At 42.6% G+C, this 18286-nt stretch overlaps 1 protein-coding gene across 3 annotated transcripts in view; it reads left to right on the top strand.

Moving 5' to 3' along the window:
- Nucleotides 1-18286, top strand: part of LOC134357473 (centromere-associated protein E-like) — a 158802-nt gene that overhangs the window by 100438 nt on the left and 40078 nt on the right. For 2 of the 3 annotated variants that reach the window (XM_063069091.1, XM_063069089.1), the window contains exons 34-38: nt 3355-3615; nt 4319-4579; nt 6963-7223; nt 9364-9624; nt 10785-10964. In XM_063069091.1, the coding sequence (XP_062925161.1) occupies nt 3355-3615; nt 4319-4579; nt 6963-7223; nt 9364-9624; nt 10785-10964 (1224 nt within the window). The remainder of the gene's footprint in view (nt 1-3354; nt 3616-4318; nt 4580-6962; nt 7224-9363; nt 9625-10784; nt 10965-18286) is intronic. The other variant, XM_063069090.1, reaches the window with a different exon arrangement.

Genomic DNA, 18286 nt, shown 5'->3' with positions numbered 1-18286 from the left:
TGATCCAGAACAATGTTTGAAACAGTCATGACTGCCAGGTAAGTTTGCACTGCTCATAGACATGAACCCCATCCTAAGGTTACATTGTCCAATTTGGCAGAGTAATAACCGACAGGTTGCTGTTGGTCTCTATGAGTGAAAACTGCCGTAACTATGCTTCTTGTTGACATACGGCTAAGTACCAGGATTCCCAATGCAAGTGTGGTACTTAATATTGTTTTTAAAGTTTGAAAAGCTTCTATGTGATCTTCATTAAGAGTCACGGGGTCATCAGACTGCTTGCTGCCTTTCAGTAGACTAGTGAGGGGTTGAGCAACTTCAGCATATGAATCGACCCATGTTCTGTTGTAGTTGCACAAACCAGGAATGATTGAAGTTTCTGGACTGTTGTAGGTGATTTTACTGATTTAACAGCTTTGCACGATCTTCAATGATTTCTCATTTGCCTTGGGAGAATTTCTGCCCGAAGTAAATCATTTCCTCTTGTTGCAATTGTGCCTTTTCCAAATTTGTTTTGAGTCCCCAGAAGGCTAGACAATCGAGCAAATACAGAGTACATCATGTTCATTCCTAACTAATAAATTAACATATTGCTTTGAATTCCAGTTCTATTTTTTTGTTGGTTAGCAGGTGTAGACAGTTGGTTCATCTGTATGAATCGTATCCTGACTTTGATATCTTGCTCCACTTGTTTGGCAGTTTGCACTAGATCGTGGTAGGAAACTGCAGTTTCATTCCAATTTTCTCTTGTCAGTATCATCATTTTGGCAACAGCTGGTTTCAAGACATTGATGAAAGTTGACTTGGGAGAGTAATATCTGGATTCTTCCATACAATCTTCATTATTGCTTGAACTCCTGAGTAGCTGATTCATACTATCCAACAGCTGTCTTCATATTCAGTAACATCATCTGAAACTTTTTGTTTGCAATCAATCACTGTCTTCCAATCAATCTGTGTTAGGGATTGTTGTTCTAACCACTTCTTAATTATATCCCAATCATCTGGTAAATTCTGTTTATCCTTTACTATCCTCAACTGGCTGATTTATTTGCTGAGTTGTTGGCATGGTAGCTAAAATTTTAATGTTATCATATGGATACAATTTTTTATATATATAAAATCATCATTCTTACAGGTTCTTCCCATAGGTTTTACTGGGGCAGGTTTTGCCATGGCTGCCAAAGCAATGACCTCATTACTGTCATCATCACCACCTAAGCCACTGGAGGTCTCTATTGAGTCAGTATCCCTTTGCAATTCTTTGGCGTTCTCGAGGTCAGTTTTGGTTGCATTCTAACGTAAACAAAACCACTGTTAACATCTTGCGATTCTTTGGATTTCCCAAGGTGTCGCAGTTTCTGGGTACATGTCAGTGTTGGGTTGCCTTTCAGTGTGATTGACATCACTGCTGACACTGCCCACTTGGTTGACTGCACTGCCCACTGACGGTCTTTCCTGCACATTGGGGAGTTGCCTCATTTCACTTTGCAATTCGGATTGGAGCTTCTGACTATGGACATACGTGCATGTTCTTTCACCTGCTCCATTAACACAGAGATCTGCATTTTTGCTGATTTATTATCTTTTTCATACGGCTCTTTCAGCATGCTAGGGTTTTTCCTTTTCTCCTTGTTGGTTAGTTGAATCATTCACTTGCTGACACAGTCCACAGATTTGATCCTCTAAATCAATGTTTGCCTTTTAAAGTTCTTGCATCTCACTATGCTTGTGCTTTCGCAGCTCTGTTAAGGTCGCTAGCTTCCAAACTGTCTACTTAGTTCCCGACCACATGTTTCTGATCACATATATCATTTCAACATCATTTGTAAGCCAATCCTCACTAGACGTAGTACTGATAGCACATACTACTTTACCAATTGATGCTTTAATATTTCAGTTAACTGTTCCCCCTGAGCTCGGAATTCAAGGGATTTGCTGGTCTGTTTCAGAACTTTTGCCATTGTATTAAATTTGATCTTAAGGAGATCTCTTCACTTTTAGACATCAAAAATCTATAATATCACGATAAAACCACAAAGCAAATTTATTCATCCGATATTTTAGAACTTTTATTGGGCTGTTGTCTGACAATGTATATTAGCCTCTGGGTTTCTCTGGTAATTTATACTGGCCTCCCAATCATGAAAATTTAATTGTATCTATCACAGGTAAAGTAAAATACCTCCTCTACTCAATCTTGCACTCCCTTTAAATGATGTACTGAAGATGTTTATTCTCGGACAAATAAGGAGCAGAGGAAGCTGTCTTACCTCTCTGATGCATGCTTAAAACTTCCTTTCTTTGTCCAGTTTTCTTCAAGTAATCGCCCCGCGTTTGAGCACCAAAATTGTCAGAACTGTTATTTTTCTGATCCTCTGGAATCTGGGAGTCAAGAATGGCAATCAGTCTTAATTCTTAATCGTTTATTTTAAAGTGTTAACAAATGTACAGATACCAAACTGAACTAGGCATGACAACATGCCGCAGAGCACTGAAATGTTACGTTTATCCAGTTATGTTATATGGCTTAGAATGTTGGACAATATCTAGTAACATGAGGAAAGGAATTGAAGCAGCAGAGATGTGGTTTTTGAGGAGGATACAAAGAATATCATGGACGAAATGAATATCTAATGAGGATGTCATGACAGCAAGCATAATAAGAGAAATAATGTATGAGATCATGAAAAGGCAATGTGACTTCATTGAACATGTGATAAGGAAAGAGGAGTTAGAATGCATGGTAATTATGGGAAAGATTGAAGGGAAGAAAGCAAGAGGAAGGCAAAGACAAATGATGATGGAGACAGCAGCCAGAGAACTGGAAATGAATACCAATGAGTTGATCCACTTGACCTGAAACAGGAGTGTGTGGCCCATGGCTGTCAAAGCTCAGACTGGGCACGGCACCTGACGATGATGACAGATACCAAGCAAACTAAGCAAAGAATTGAGGTGAATGAAAAGTAAAGAAGGCAAAGATCAAAAGAAGAAAAATGGTGCTTTGAAAAATCCATCACATTTATAATTGAGATATGAGAAAAGCCATTAGATATTATAAAACTATCAATGGTTGCACAACTACTATACTCAGCCAATGAAAAATGAAAAAGATGATAAACCCTTAATTTAACTCTCGATCTCGTTTTGCCAGGAATTGGGGATGAACCACCATGTGCTGTGAAAAATACATGAGTTTATTAAAAGATATAAATGATTAAATGACAGTTTGAGTCTTGCATTAATTCTTCTAATATCTTATAAAAAGTAATTAAACAAGTGGTTTCCTCCAATGAGAAAAATCATTTACATTTTGTTTAATCTATCAATATTGATTAATTTTCAAATCAGGCACAAAAGCAAGCGGAGGAATTTCAGCACACAGTATCTCAGCGTGACATGTTGCTTGCTGAGATTGAAAGGCTGAGATCTCGTGTTTCCAAAGAGGAGGAGGTAGAAATTCGGGAAAAAGAATTAAATCAGCAGTTCCAGCAGCTGGAGGATGAAAAATCATGTTTGATAAAGGAAAGGGATGAACTCCAGAAGACGCTGAAAGTTATCAAAGCAGAGCAAGATGAAATGAAAAAAGTCCTGCAAGAAAATTCTAAGGTGGTGAGTCATTTTTAACAAATTACCTGTATCTTTGGGCCTTTAATGAACTTCAGAATTGGAAATGGGGTTCTAATCACTGATGTGCATCATGAAATTTGAAACGGTCAGCGTGTTTTAGTCTAGTTAGCCTGACATTTATAGATTCAACTAATGAACATAGTGTCAGTTCACCGTTATTTTCTGATTCTTTGGACTCTTCTGAGTGTCAAGAATGGCAAGCAGTCGTAATTCTTAACATCATTTATTTTAAAGTTTAAACAAATGTATAGTAAACAGACGAAGTAAATTGCTGAGAAACATTGCCAAAATGAATGTAAAGCAAAAATGATGAAAAGTGAAAACGATGGTGCCTGCGATAACTCCATCACCTTTGTAATCGAGGTGAGAGAAAATTCCTAGATAATTATTACCCCACCAATGCTTGCACAATCGCATGGGTAATGTGCTAATATTGCCAATGAGAAAGATGATTAACCTTTAGTCTAACTGCTATACCTTTCTGCCAGTAAGTGGGGACTAGCCACCAGACACGATGAAAAATACAAGAGTTTGTTTAAAAAAATATAAATGATTAAACTACAACTTGAGTCTTGCATTAATTCATCTAATATCTTATAAAAAGTAATTAATAGTTTCCTCCAATAGGAAAAATCTTCATTCACATTTAGTGTAATCTAGCAATATTGATCAATTTTCAAATTAGGCACAAAAGCAAGCGGAGGAATTTCAGCACACAGTATCTCAGCGTGACATGTTGCTTGCTGAGATTGAAAGGCTGAGATCCCATGTTTCCAAAGGGGAGGAGGTAGAAATTCGTGAAGAAGAATTAAATCAGCAGTTCCAGCAGCTGGAGGATGAAAAATCATGTTTGATAAAGGAAAGGGATGAACTCCAGAAGACGCTGGAAGTTATCAAAGCAGAACAAGATGAAATGAAAAAAGTCCTGCAAGAAACTTCTGAGGTGGTGAGTCATTTTTAACAAATTACCTGTCGTCTTTGGGTGTTTAATGAACTTCAAAATTGGAAATGGGGTTCTAATCTCTGATGTACGTCATGAGATTTGAAATGGTCAGCCTGTTTTAGTCTAGTTAGCCTGACATTTATAGATTCAACTAAGGAACATGGTGTCAGTTCACCGTTATTTTCTGATCCTTTGGACTCTTCTGGGTGTCAAGAATGGCAAGCAGTCTTAATTCTTAACATCATTTATTTTAAAGTTTAAACAAACGTATAGTAAGCAGACGAAGTAAGTTGCTGAGAAACATTGCAAAATGAATGTAAAGCAAAGATGATAAAAAGTGAAAAAGATGGTGCCTGTGATGACTCCATCACCTTTTGTAATCGAGGTGAGAGAAAATTCCTTAGATAATTATTAACTCACCAATGCTTGCACAATTATATCACATGAGTATTGTACTAATACAGGTTTCCCCCACCATCCGAAGGTAGAGCATTCCTATGAAATGGATTGTAAGCCGGAATGTCGTAAAGTGAAGGAGCAATTACCATTTATTTATATGGGAAAAAATTTGTGAGTGTTCGTAGACCCAAAAAATAACCTACCAAATCATGCCAAATAACACATAAAACCTAAAATAACAGTAACATATAGTAAAAGTAGAAATGATATGATAAATACGCTGCCTATATAAAGTAGAAATACTTTTCTACAATCATTGCCGCACTGTTCTCTGTAGCGAAAATCTCACGCAAGCTCTCTAGGCAGAAACACTCTCTCCAGTAACCTTTAAGCTATGAAGCTGCCGAATCATACCAAATAACATATAAAAATACACAGACTATATAAAGTAGAGATAATGTACGTACAGTGTAGTATCACTTACCAGAATCGAGAGGACAGCGCTGAGCACACTGATGATGGTGTGTTAGATAATGTACGTACAGTGTAGTATCACTTACCAGAATCGAGACGACAGCGCTGAGCATACTGATGATTGGTGTGATGAGGTTGGGGTGGTGCAGTGGTCCCCCACCCCCAGTCCACGGACCGATACCGATCCGCGAAGCATGCAGGGGTGCAGCGGTAGCCGGGACGCACCCAGCACATCTTTAAGAAAAAAGCCGAAATAAACAAGCTAATTAATTAAGTGCTGCCCAGCACGTAAACGTCGACCAGGATCAGAGGTGACACAATCGGCAATCGCCTCTAATCTGAGCTGACTTTTACGTGCCAGGCGGCACCTCATTAATTAGCTTGTTTATTTCGGCTTTTTTCTTAAAGATGTGTTGGGTGCGTCCCGGCTACCGCTGCATTCTCCATGGCAATGGGTTGGGGTGGTGGGACACTGGGGTGTCATCTCATCGTCATCTGTTTCCATCAGGGCAGGCAGGTCAGCTTCTATGTCTGCCGGCCTCGATGTCAAAGGTCGAGGTTCGTCGTCTGCTGTGGCTGATGTGGAAGGCTTGAAAAACGACAGTATGCTTGACTGCTTAGCCTCGCGCATTTTTCTATCATACAGTTCTTTGTAAGCACTCAAGCCATCTTGCAAATATACCCTAAACCTACGTACCCTTTCAAAATTAAAGGCATAATTTTGTGCATTCATTGCAGCGAAAATTTCATGCAGTTGCTTCTCGTTCAGTTGCTGGATGACTTTGCTTTCGGTCCATTAGCTTCTGCATTTGGTTTCGATTGTTATCCTTTCCTCTTCCAATTGCATCAGCTCTTCATCTATCGGTTCTTGGTCATGGGATGCCAAAACCTCTTCAACATCATCTTAGTCAACTTCCACAAGCCAAACTCACTTTGTCCTTACTTCGTCCACCACAATCGAAACACTTAATTATGTCTAGTTTTGCGCTAAGTGTAACACCCTTACGAGCTCTTTTAGGCTTTTCCGATACCTTAGAACTCATCTCGCTAATGGCTGCTCACAGGCATGTGTTTAAGCAATGCTGGCTAGAATGCAGTTCCGGGGGAGGAGCTTGGCTGCTCGGGGCACACACTGCCTTTTTTCGTAACAGTGAAAACACGTTCTAGGAGCGAAAACAGGTAACTAATGTAGGTCTTTCGTAACAGCGAGGTTTCGTAAAGTGAACATTCGAAAAGCGGGGGACACCTGTATAGGCAATGAGAAAGATGACAAACCATTAGTCTAACTGCTATACCTTTCTGCCAGTAAGTGGGGACTAGCCACCAGACCCTATGAAAAATACAAGAGTTTGTTTAAAAAATATATAAATGATTAAACTACAACTTCAGTCTTGCATTAATTCATCTAATATCTTATTTAAAAAAAAGTAATAAAAAAGTGGTTTCCTCCAATGGGAAAAATCTTCATTTACATTTAGTGTAATCTAGCAATATTGATCAATTTTCAAATTAGACACAAAAGGAAGCGGAGGAACTTCAGCACACAGTATCTCAGCGTGACATGTTGCTTGCTGAGATTGAAAGACTGAGATCCCGTGTTTCCAAAGAGGAGGAGGTAGAAATTCGGGAAAAAGAATTCTATCAGCAGTTCCAACAGCTGGAGGATGAAAAATCATGTTTGATAAAGGAAAGGGATGAACTCCAGGAGACACTGAAAGTTATCAAAGCAGAACAAGGTGAAATGAAAAAAGTCCTGCAAAAAAATTCTGAGGTGGTGAGTCATTTTTAACAAATTACCTGTCGTCTTTGGGTCTTTAATGAACTTCAAAATTGGAAATGGGGTTCTAATAACTGATGTGCATCATGAAATTTGAAATGGTCAGCCTGTTTTAGTCTAGTTAGCCTGACATTTGTAGATTCAACTAAGGAACATAGTGTCAGTTCACCGTTATTTTCTGATCCTTTGGACTCTTCTGGGTGTCAAGAATGGCAAGCAGTCTTAATTCTTAACACCATTTATTTTAAAGTTTAAACAAACGTAAGCAGGCGAAGTAAATTGCTGAGAAACATTGCAAAATGAATGTAAAGCAAAGATGATAAAAAGTGAAAAAGATGGTGCCTGTGATAACTCCATCACCTTTTGTAATCGAGGTGAGAGAAAATTCCTTAGATAATTATTAACTCACCATAAACACAAAATACTCTGCAGATGCTGGGGTCAAAGCAACACTCAACACGCCAGAGGAACTTAGCAGGTCGGGCAGCACCCGTGGAAACGATCAGTCAACGTTTCGGGCCGGAACACTTGGTCAGGACTGAAGAGGGAAGGGGCAGAGGCCCTGTAAAGAAGGTGGGGGGAGGGTGGGAAGGAGAAGACTGGTAGGTTCCAGGTGAAAAACCAGTAAGGGGAAAGATAAAGGGATGGAGGAGGGGAGGCAGGGAGGTGTTAGGCAGGAAAGGTGAAGAAGGAATAAGGGAAAACACCATGGGTAGTAGAAGGAGGCAGAACCATGGAGGTGGTGATGGGCAGCTGGGGGAGGGGGCAGAGTGACATAGGGATGGGGGGAGGGAATTACCAGAAGTTGGAGAATTCTATGTTCATACCAAGGGGCTGGAGACTACCCAGACGGTATATGAGGTGTTGCTCGTCCAACCTGAGTTTAACCTCATCATGGCAGTAGAGGAGGCCATGTATGGACATATTCGAATGGGAATGTGAAGCAGAGTTGAAGTGGGTGGCAACCGAGAGATCCTGTCTGTTGTGGCAGACGGAGCGGAGGTGCTTGACGAAATGGTCCCCTCTGCTACATTCCCTCTGTGACTCCCTGGTCCACACGTCCCTCCCCACAGATCTCCCACTCAGCACTTATCCCTGTAAGCATAAGTGCTACACCTGTCCCTACACCTCTCTTGCCACCATTCAGGGCCCCAAACAGTCCTTCCAGGTGAGGCAACACTTCACTTGTGAGTCTGTTGGGGTCATCTATTGCATCCGGTGCTCCCGGTGCGGCCTCCTCTACATCGGTGAGACCCGGCGCAGATTGGGGGACCGCTTCGTCCGCCTAAACAGACAGGATCTCCCAGTTACCACGCACTTGAACTCTGCTTCACATTCCCATTCGGATATGTCCATACATGGCCTCCTCTACTGCCATGATGAAGCCAAACTCAGGTTGGAGGAGCAACACTTCATATACCGTCCAGGTAGTCTCCAGCCCCTTGGTATGAACATTGAATTCTCCAACTTCCGGTAATTCCCTCCCCCTCCCTTCCCCCAACCTAGTTTCACTTTGCCCCCTCCCCCAGCTGCCTATCACCTTCCTCATGGTTCTACTTCCTTCTACTCCCCATTGTGCTTTCCCATATTCCTCCTTCACCTTTCCTGCCCACCCCTCCCTGCTTCCCCTCCCCTACCCCTTAATCTTTCCCCTTACTGGTTTTTCACCTGGCACCTACCAGCCTTCCCCTCCCCACACCTTCTTTATAGGGCCTCTGCTCCTTCCCTCTTCAGTCCTGTCGAAGAGTTCTGGCCTGAAATGTTGACTGATCGTTTCCACGGATGCTGCCCGACCTGCTGAGTTCCTCCAGTGTGTTGTGAGTGTTGCTATTAACCCACCAATGCTTGCACAATTACATCACATGGGTCATGTGCTAATATTGCCAATGAGAAGGATGATAAACCATTAGTCTAACTGCTGTACCTTTCTGCCAGTAAGTGGGGACTAGCCACCAGACACTATGAAAAATACAAGAGTTTGTTTAAAAAAATATATGAATGATTAAACTACAACTTCAGTCTTGCATTAATTCATCTAATATCTTATAAAAAGTAATTTAAAATAGTTTCCTCCAATAGGAAAAATCTTCATTTACACTTTGTTTAATCTAGCAATATTGATCAATTTTCAAATTAGGCACAAAAGCAAGAGGAGGAACTTCAGCACACAGTATCTCAGCGTGACATGTTGCTTGCTGAGATCGAAAGACTGAGATCCCGTGTTTCCAAAGAGGAGGAGGTAGAAATTCAGGAAAAAGAATTCAATCTACGGATCCAGCAGCTGGAGGATGAAAAATCCTGTTTGCTAAAGGAAAGGGATGAACTTCACGAGAAGCTGAAATGTATCAAAGCAGAACAAGAAGAAATGAAAAAAGTCCTGCCAGAAAGCTCTGAGGTGGTGAGTCATGCTTAACAAGTTCCCTGTAATGAGGAGTCTTTATGTCTGAATGTATTTTGGAACTCAGCAGCATGGGATGTACCTGTATTCTGATGTGCCCTCTAGTCCTGGACTTGCCCACTATAGTAAACATTGTTTCCATGTCCATTCTATCTTGCCCTTTCAAAGGACTTGTGACTACATTGGAATCCTCCTGTAATGATTGACATGCTCTTGGGAGAGTTCCTGCTTTGTTGTTTTGAAAGGTTTATCAGGTTCTAGTTTATTCCCTGCACTGGGTATGGCCTTTTTCAATTTTGGAGCACTCAATAACCACTAAACCAATTTTGTAACCTACTTTATCTTCTTCACCCATCTTTGGCAGACACAGTCGTCTAAATTAGGAGTGTATGGCTCTTATAAAAACTAATTTTAATCAGAATGTATTATCTGCTTCTGTGTAGCATTGCATTATTGTATGCTTCCTACCAAAATAAAAGGTCATTCCTAGCAAATATTTTAGCAGAAAATTCTTTGTACTGATGGGTGGAACTGTTTGCCACATAGATTTCTTGAGACAGCAATCTTCCTCCCTTTACTCCTTTTCCTCATTGGTTGTGCATATTATTTTCCCACAAGTGCCAATATCATTCCCTTTTTGAAACTACTGATTGACCAAAATAATTCAAGTTATTTTTAATAAATTAGTCAGGAAATGTATCGACTTCAGTCATGTTGGGCAATGCAAGCTAACTGAAATCATGAATAACTCATAAGTTCATATGATTTTGGTTATTAATTACTTGTGACTTCAGTTTACAGAGAATCACATCGCTGAAATAATGCTCAAAGTGTACATTTTCATTTTAAGCCTCATTTTAAAAAAAGTTGACCACTATATATGAAATGCACCTGTAAATCTTTTCAAATGTTTCTATGGAAATTACTATAACCTTGACTTGACTTGACTATCCAAATTAATATGTTTGAATTTGGCCACAAGCTTCTATGATGCTGAAATATCCAGTAAGTGCAAAATCATTTAACATTTCTTTTTTCCCCTCGAGTCATGAGATTGTGGCCCATGTATTAAGTTCTGATTTTTAACTTGGGATAGAAATATTTAGTGACGATTTAATGGTGTTTGAATGAGGTTGTAAATGTATAAGTTTTGGCAACAGCTTAAGATGGAGGAAAGAAGAGATGAAGAACTTACTAAAATGGACATGAGCCTTGAGAAACACATTGTTGCTTTGAAGGACAAGACACTAACTGAATCCATTACTCCAGAAAATAAGGAAATTCAAGCAGAAGTTAATAAGCTTTCTAATCATCTACAGGAGAAAGATAGTCTTTTGCAGGTAAGCATTAAACATTACTGTTCTATTGGTAAAAGTAACCTAGAAACAAAAATACTAGTCTGGCTTTTTAAAGTTCAAACATTTTTATGGATAATTTGCAGTTTAGTAGAATGGTTATGGTCATGTGACCTGTGAGCACCCTGTTTGGGAAACTGAGTGTATCTAATGACTGTTGTGGGGGTGCAGGCATCTACTGTGGAAACATGGTATTCCAGTGTACGGAGACAGTGAGGCCAGCTGGCAGCCTCTCTTCACGCTGCGGCCCATCTCCTTTCATAGCCATTTCTGAGGTCCTCTCCCACGTACTGTTTTTGTGTACTTTCAACTTGTGAACAGTTCAGGTTACAAGTCATTCTACTGTATAGAAACCAGTCATAACCAAGAACTACTTGTATTTCCTGTAACAGAAGGCGGTGAAATTATTTAAACATTATCTCTCTTGTCACTGATGGGAGCCGCTAAATTAGACAATTCCTTTCTACTAGTTTGCCGTAAGCTTGAAATGATCTTGAACAGCAACAGAGGGACTCTGGGAATACTTTGATAGTTTGCAGCATTTCAGAAAGGTGGCTCACTAAAATTTGTTCTGAGACAATCTGACATGAAGATTTAATTCTGTTCTGCAAATAAGGATGAAATCCCATGTATGGATAGAAGGAAATGGAGACCACTGTCTAAAATTACATCTAGTTATAAGACCGTAAGATATAAGAGCAGAAGTAGGCCAATCAGACCATCGAGTCTACTCCACCATTCAATCATGGGCTGATCCAATTTTTTCCAGTCATTCCCACTCCCCTGCGTTCACCCCATACCCTTTGATGCCCTGGCTAACCAAGAACCTATCTATCTCAAATTGTAGGGTAATGACAGGTTGATGAAGTGCAGTTTGAGTGATGGCAAATGTAAAACTATTATTTCAGATGGCATTACAATGCACCAAGCTGGTGGAATTTAAATAGGTATTGTGAAATTTTGACATTCTTCAACGCTTCAGCAAACCCCCAAACGGCTACACTGGGAACACTTGATACAGTATATGAGCCCAACAGACTCAGGTGATGTGTCACCTCACCTGGAAGAACTGTTTGGGGCCCTGAATGACTCACTGTTAGACAAGAGGCCACCTCGACTGTCCATCTATATCCTCCTATACTGTCGCGATGAGGCCACACTTAGGTTGGAGGAGCAACACCTTGTGTTCCATCTGGGTAGCCTACAACCTGATGGCATGGACATCGATTTCTCAAACCTCCGGTAATTGCCCCCCACCCCCCCCCACCCCTTCATGATTCCCATTCCTGTTTTCCCCTCTCACCTTATCTCCTTGCCTCCCTCTGGTGCTCGTCCCCTTTTTTCTTTCCTCCATTCTTCCTTCTGTCCTCTCCTGTTAGATTCCCCCCTTCTCCATCCCTGTATCATTCACCAATCAACTTCCCAGCTCTTTACTTCACCCCACCCCTCTCCCAGTTTCATTTATCACCTTGTGTTTCTTCTGTCCACACCTTCTAGATCTGACTCCCTGGTTTTTATCTCCAGTTGTGCTGAAGGGTCTCTGCTCAAAGTCAACTGTACTCTTTTCCATAGATGTTGCCTGTCCTGCTGAGTTCCTCCAGCATTTTGTATGTGTTGCTTGGATATCCATCACCTGCAGATTTGTGATTCCATTTCCTATCTGTTAGTTTTAGGTCAACTTGTAATCAAATTTAGTTAGTTTTCTATCACATTACAATTCCCTTACCCTTTTCTGGCCAGAGTTTATCTCAGTCTTCAAAGTCCCTGTTGTCCTTTAATTTGAATTTTCAGTGGACTCCCTGTGGGTCTTGGACCCTGTCTTGCACCTATTATCTTGCCCCTCTCCAGGAGCTCAGATGGTCACTGACCAAGCGGGCCCCTTGTCTGCACCAGTCTTGCCTTACAGCTCAAAGTTAAATATTCCCCATGAGCGCTTCCCAAGTGTATGACAGTTCATTTGACCCTGTATGAAAGGGGTCCCATCTTCATTGTCAAATTGTTAGGAAAATTTATTTGCTAAGGAAATTCAATTAAAGTTGGTCACTACTGAATTGCACATAGACTTCGAAATGACGAGAGCAGGAGTCCCCAACCTTTTTTGCACTGCAGACCAGTTTAATATTGATAATATTCTTGCGGACCGGACAACCCGGCGGGGGGGTAGGGTTGCTAACGGACAGGGGTAGGGTTGCTAACGGACAAGAGTAGCAGTCAAATACGTTGTGTTTACCCCAAGAAAGACTACAATGACCATGAAGCCTTGCACGGGCACCTGTATGCGCATGTGTGTACGTGCTGATTTTTTTTCTACAAATCGTTTTTGGCGATTCTGTCCGGGGGGGGGTGGGGAGTGTTAATCACAACCGGAATATAGGTGATAAGTGGCTAATACACTCAATTTCGTTTCTTAAAGCGTTTATCTAATGAATTTAATATTAAACACACAACGCATATTTTCCTCGCATGAATATAGTGATAAGTCAATTACCGGGGAGGACATGGGAGCTTGAAGCAAGTGTTGAACGAACTTCCAGTTGAAGTGGTAGAGGCAGGTTCGATATTATAATTTAAGAAAAGTTGGGTAGGTATATGGACAGGAAAGGAATGGAGGGTTATAGGGTGAGTGCAAGTCGGTGGGACTAGGTGAGAGTAGCGTTCGGCACGGACTAGAAGGGCCGAGATAGCCTGTTTCCGTGCTGTAATTGCTATATGGTTGTATAAGTCACTTATAAGTCAATAGCATCATAACATTAGATCCCACCGTCAGCTCCTGGGCCCTCAGAGGCTCCATCTTTCTCTCACCCCAACCCTCCCCTCTCCACTGACACCCCCAGCCTCCCCCCTCCCCCCTCTGATCCCAGCTCTCATCCGTGCCGGGTCTTTACCATCCCCTCCGACCTTCAACTGTCGGAGGCAGAACGCTCTGTTCTCAGTAAGGGCCTCACGTTTGTCCCCCTTCGCCCACACCTCAGCGAGTTCCGTGTTCGCCAAGGTGCGGAACTTTTCTTCCGCCGTCTCCGTCTCCGAGCCTACTTCTTCGGCAAGGACTCTTCCACCCCCACCGATGACCCCTTCTCCCGTCTTCAACCCTCCTCTTCTTCATGGACACCCCGCTCTGGTCTTCTGCCTGCTCTGGATCTCTTTATTGCCAACTGCCGACGGGACATCAACCGTCTCGACTTCACCGCACCTTGTCCCCATTCCAACCTCACTCCTTCGGAACGCTCTGCTCTCCACTCCCTCCGCACTAATCCTAACATTATTATTAAACCCGCTGATAAGGGGGGTGCTGTTGTAGTCTGGCGTACTGACCTCTACCTTGCCGAGGCACAGCGACAACTCGCGGATACCTCCTCTTATTTACCCCTCGATCGTGACCCCACTAAGGAGCACCAGGCCATTGTCTCCCACACTATCAACGACTTTATCCGCTCAGGGGATCTCCCATCCACTGCTACCAACCTTATAGTTCCCACACCCCGCACTTCCCGTTTCTACCTCCTACCCAAGATCCACAAACCTGCCTGTCCTGGCCGACCTATTGTCTCAGCTTGCTCCTGCCCCACCAAACTCGTTTCTGCATACCTCGACACTGTTTTATCACCCCTTGTTCAATCCCTTCCGACCTATGTTCGTGACACTTCTCACGCTCTTAAACTTTTCGATGATTTTAAGTTCCCTGGCCCCCACCGCTTTATTTTCACCATGGATGTCCAGTCCTTATATACTTCCATCCCCCATCAGGAAGGTCTCAAAGCTCTACGCTTCTTTTTGGATTCCAGACCTAATCAGTTCCCCTCTACCACCACTCTGCTCCGTCTAGTGGAATTAGTCCTTACTCTTAATAATTTCTCCTTTTGCTCCTCCCATTTCCTCCAAACTAAAGGTGTAGCTATGGGCACCCGTATGGGTCCCAGCTATGCCTGCCTTTTTGTTGGGTTTGTGGAACAGTCTATGTTCCGTGCCTATTCTGGTATCTGTCCCCCACTTTTCCTTCGCTACATCGACGACTGCATTGGCGCTGCTTCCTGCACGAATGCAGAACTCGTTGACTTTATTAACTTTGCCTCCAACTTTCACCCTGCCCTCAAGTTTACCTGGTCCATTTCCGACACCTCCCTCCCCTTTCTAGATCTTTCTGTCTCTGTCTCTGGAGACAGCTTATCCACTGATGTCTACTATAAGCCTACCGACTCTCACAGCTATCTGGACTATTCCTCTTCTCACCCTGTCTCTTGCAAAAACGCCATCCCCTTCTCGCAATTCCTCCGTCTCCACCGCATCTGCTCTCAGGATGAGGCTTTTCATTCTAGGACGAGGGAGATGTCTTCATTTTTTAAAGAAAGGGGCTTCCCTTCCTCCACTATCAACTCTGCTCGTAAACGCATCTCCCCCATTTCACGTACATCTGCTCTCACTCCATCCTCCCACCACCCCACTAGGAATAGGGTTCCCCTGGTCCTCACCTACCACCCCACCAGCCTCCGGGTCCAACATATTATTCTCCGTAACTTCCGCCACCTCCAACGGGATCCCACCACTAAGCACATCTTTCCCTCCCCCCCCCCCCTCTGCATTCCGCAGGGATCGCTCCCTACACAACTCCCTTGTCCATTCGTCCCCCCCATCCCTCCCCACTGATCTCCCTCCTGGCACTTATCCGTGTAAGCGGAACAAGTGCTACACATGCCCTTACACTTCCTCCCTTGCCACCATTCAGGGACCCAAACAGTCCTTCCAGGTGAGGCATCACTTCACCTGTGAGTCGACTGGGGTGATATACTGCGTCCGGTGCTCCCGATGTGGCCTTTTATATATTGGTGAGACCCGACGCAGACTAGAAGACTGCTTTGCTGAACATCTACGCTCTGTCCGCCAGAGAAAGCAGGATCTCCCAGTGGCCACACATTTTAATTCCACATCCCATTCCCATTCTGACATGTCTATCCACGGCCTCCTCTACTGTAAAGATGAAGCCACACTCAGGTTGGAGGAACAACACCTTATATTCCGTCTGGGTAGCCTCCAACCTGATGGCATGAACATTGACTTCTCTAACTTCCGCTAGGCCCCACCTCCCCCTCGTACCCCATCTGTTACTTATTTTTATGCACACATTCTTTCTCTCACTCTCCTTTTTCTCCCTCTGTCCCTCTGAATATACCTCTTGCCCATCCTCTGGGTCACCCCCCCACCTTGTCTTTCTTCCCGGACCTCCTGTCCCATGATCCTCTCGTATCCCCTTTTGCCTATCACCTGTCCAGCTCTCGGCTCTATCCCTCCCCCTCCTGTCTTCTCCTATCATTTTGCATCTCCCCTCCCCCTCCAACTTTCAAATCCCTTACTCACTCTTCCTTCAGTTAGTCCTGACGAAGGGTCTCGGCCTGAAACGTCGACTGCGCCTCTTCCTATAGATGCTGCTTGGCCTGCTGCGTTCACCAGCAACTTTGATGTGTGTTGATAACATTTTAAGTAACGTTTGGATATTAAACACACAGCACATATTTTCCCGGTATGAACATATAAAATCATTGCAACACACCAATATCGCTGAATCAATGGAAGCCCTGGGCTTGTTTCGCTGCAACAAGATGGTGCCATCGAGGGGTGATGGGAGACAGCAATACTCGAAGGGGGTTCCTTATGTCCAGTCTATTCCGCAATTTAGTTTTTGTTGCATTCATTGCAGAGATATGTTGGAAATGGAAGCAACGTTTTCAGTGCTTTCGTGGCTATCTCAGGATATTTAGCCTTTAGTTTGATCCAGAATGCCGGCAGAGATGTTATGTCAAACATACTTTTCAGCCCACCGTTATTTGCAAGCTCGAGGAGTTGATCTTCCTGCTCTGACATGGATGACGTGCAGGTCATGACCTCGCGTTCGGTCAAGTTCAACAGTGCGCTGAACAGTGCGGAATGAGGAAAGGTGCAGCTGACTCATATCGCCAAATCATATCGTTTCCTCGTGGCCCGGCAGCACATGCTTTGCGGCCCAGCACCGGTCTGCGGCCCGGTGGTTGGGGGCCACTGGACTAGAGAGTACCTTTATCATGAATAAGGGAAAAATGATTCACCAATGCAATCGTCAAGTCTTCCCAAGAAGACACAGTCAATTACCTCAGTCAAAGCTTTTTTTAAAAAAAAGTCAGTCCTGTGCATCTTATCAATTACCATGAAAATGCCAGAGACCGTCTCTCTTCTGCCCATAACGCACACAGATAGGATGTTAGAACATCCTTGAAGTTTAAGATTATTGCAAGTATGCTGAGAACCCAGGCTGAATGGTGTCTTTTCTAATGATGCAAAAAAAGGTTCATTATATCCTTATATATAATACTTATATTATGTACGAAAGTATAATTTATTTTGTTCGTACCAGACAGATGAAGGGAAACCAGACACACTTTTTAATGGTCAGAAAATTGACAGCCCACAGGGTCCTCCCTGCAATTTATGACCTTCACTGTCTTCATCTTGTTCACGCAGCTGTGCTTTGCGCCAAGGCCAGCACTAGGCATATTGCTAATTAAAGGAAGGTATAGCGTGTTACTAACTCAGATATTTTAATCCTTTGTTGAGAATTTTCTTCCAGTTGGTTAAATCATTTACTTGCTGACACAGTCCACAGGTTACATCCTCTAAATCAACATGCTTGCCTTTTAAAACATCTATCTGTTCTTGTATCTTACTACTTTTGCCTCTGTTAAGGTCGCTAGCATCCACAATGTCGTCTTAGTTCCCGACCACATATTTCTGAACATATTATATATCACTTCAACATCGCTTACAAGCCAATCCTCGCTAGACATAGTACTGATAGCACATTTCTTCTGTACTACTTTACCAATTGAATCAAGTTTCTATCCGTCACTTAAGTAAACTCATAAGATTCAGTTGACTGTTCCCTCTGAGCTGGGAATTTGAGGAAGGAATTGAGCAGTCTGTTTCAAAACTTTGGCTGTTGTATTAAATTTGATCTTCAGGAGTACTCTGCACTTTTAGATGTCAAAAATCTCATAACCCTGTTGTGACTATAATATCAGGTTATAACCACAAAGCAAATTTATTCATCCAGTATTTTAGAACTTTTATCGGGCTCTTGTCCAACAATGTATATCAGCTTCTGGGTTTCTCTGATAATTTATACCGGCCTCCCGGGTTGCACGACCATGAAAATTTTAATCGTATCTGCCCACAAGCAAAATGAAATACAGCCTCTGCTCACTTTTAAACTCCCTTTAAATGATGTACTGAAGATATTTATTCTCGGACAAATAAGGAACAGGAAGCTGCCTTACCTTCCTGAT

This window comes from Mobula hypostoma, chromosome 16, assembly GCF_963921235.1.
Source record: "Mobula hypostoma chromosome 16, sMobHyp1.1, whole genome shotgun sequence".
Lineage (NCBI taxonomy): Eukaryota > Metazoa > Chordata > Chondrichthyes > Myliobatiformes > Myliobatidae > Mobula > Mobula hypostoma.
Note: the sequence above shows the minus strand (reverse complement) of the source record. Positions and strands in the feature narration are given on the sequence as shown.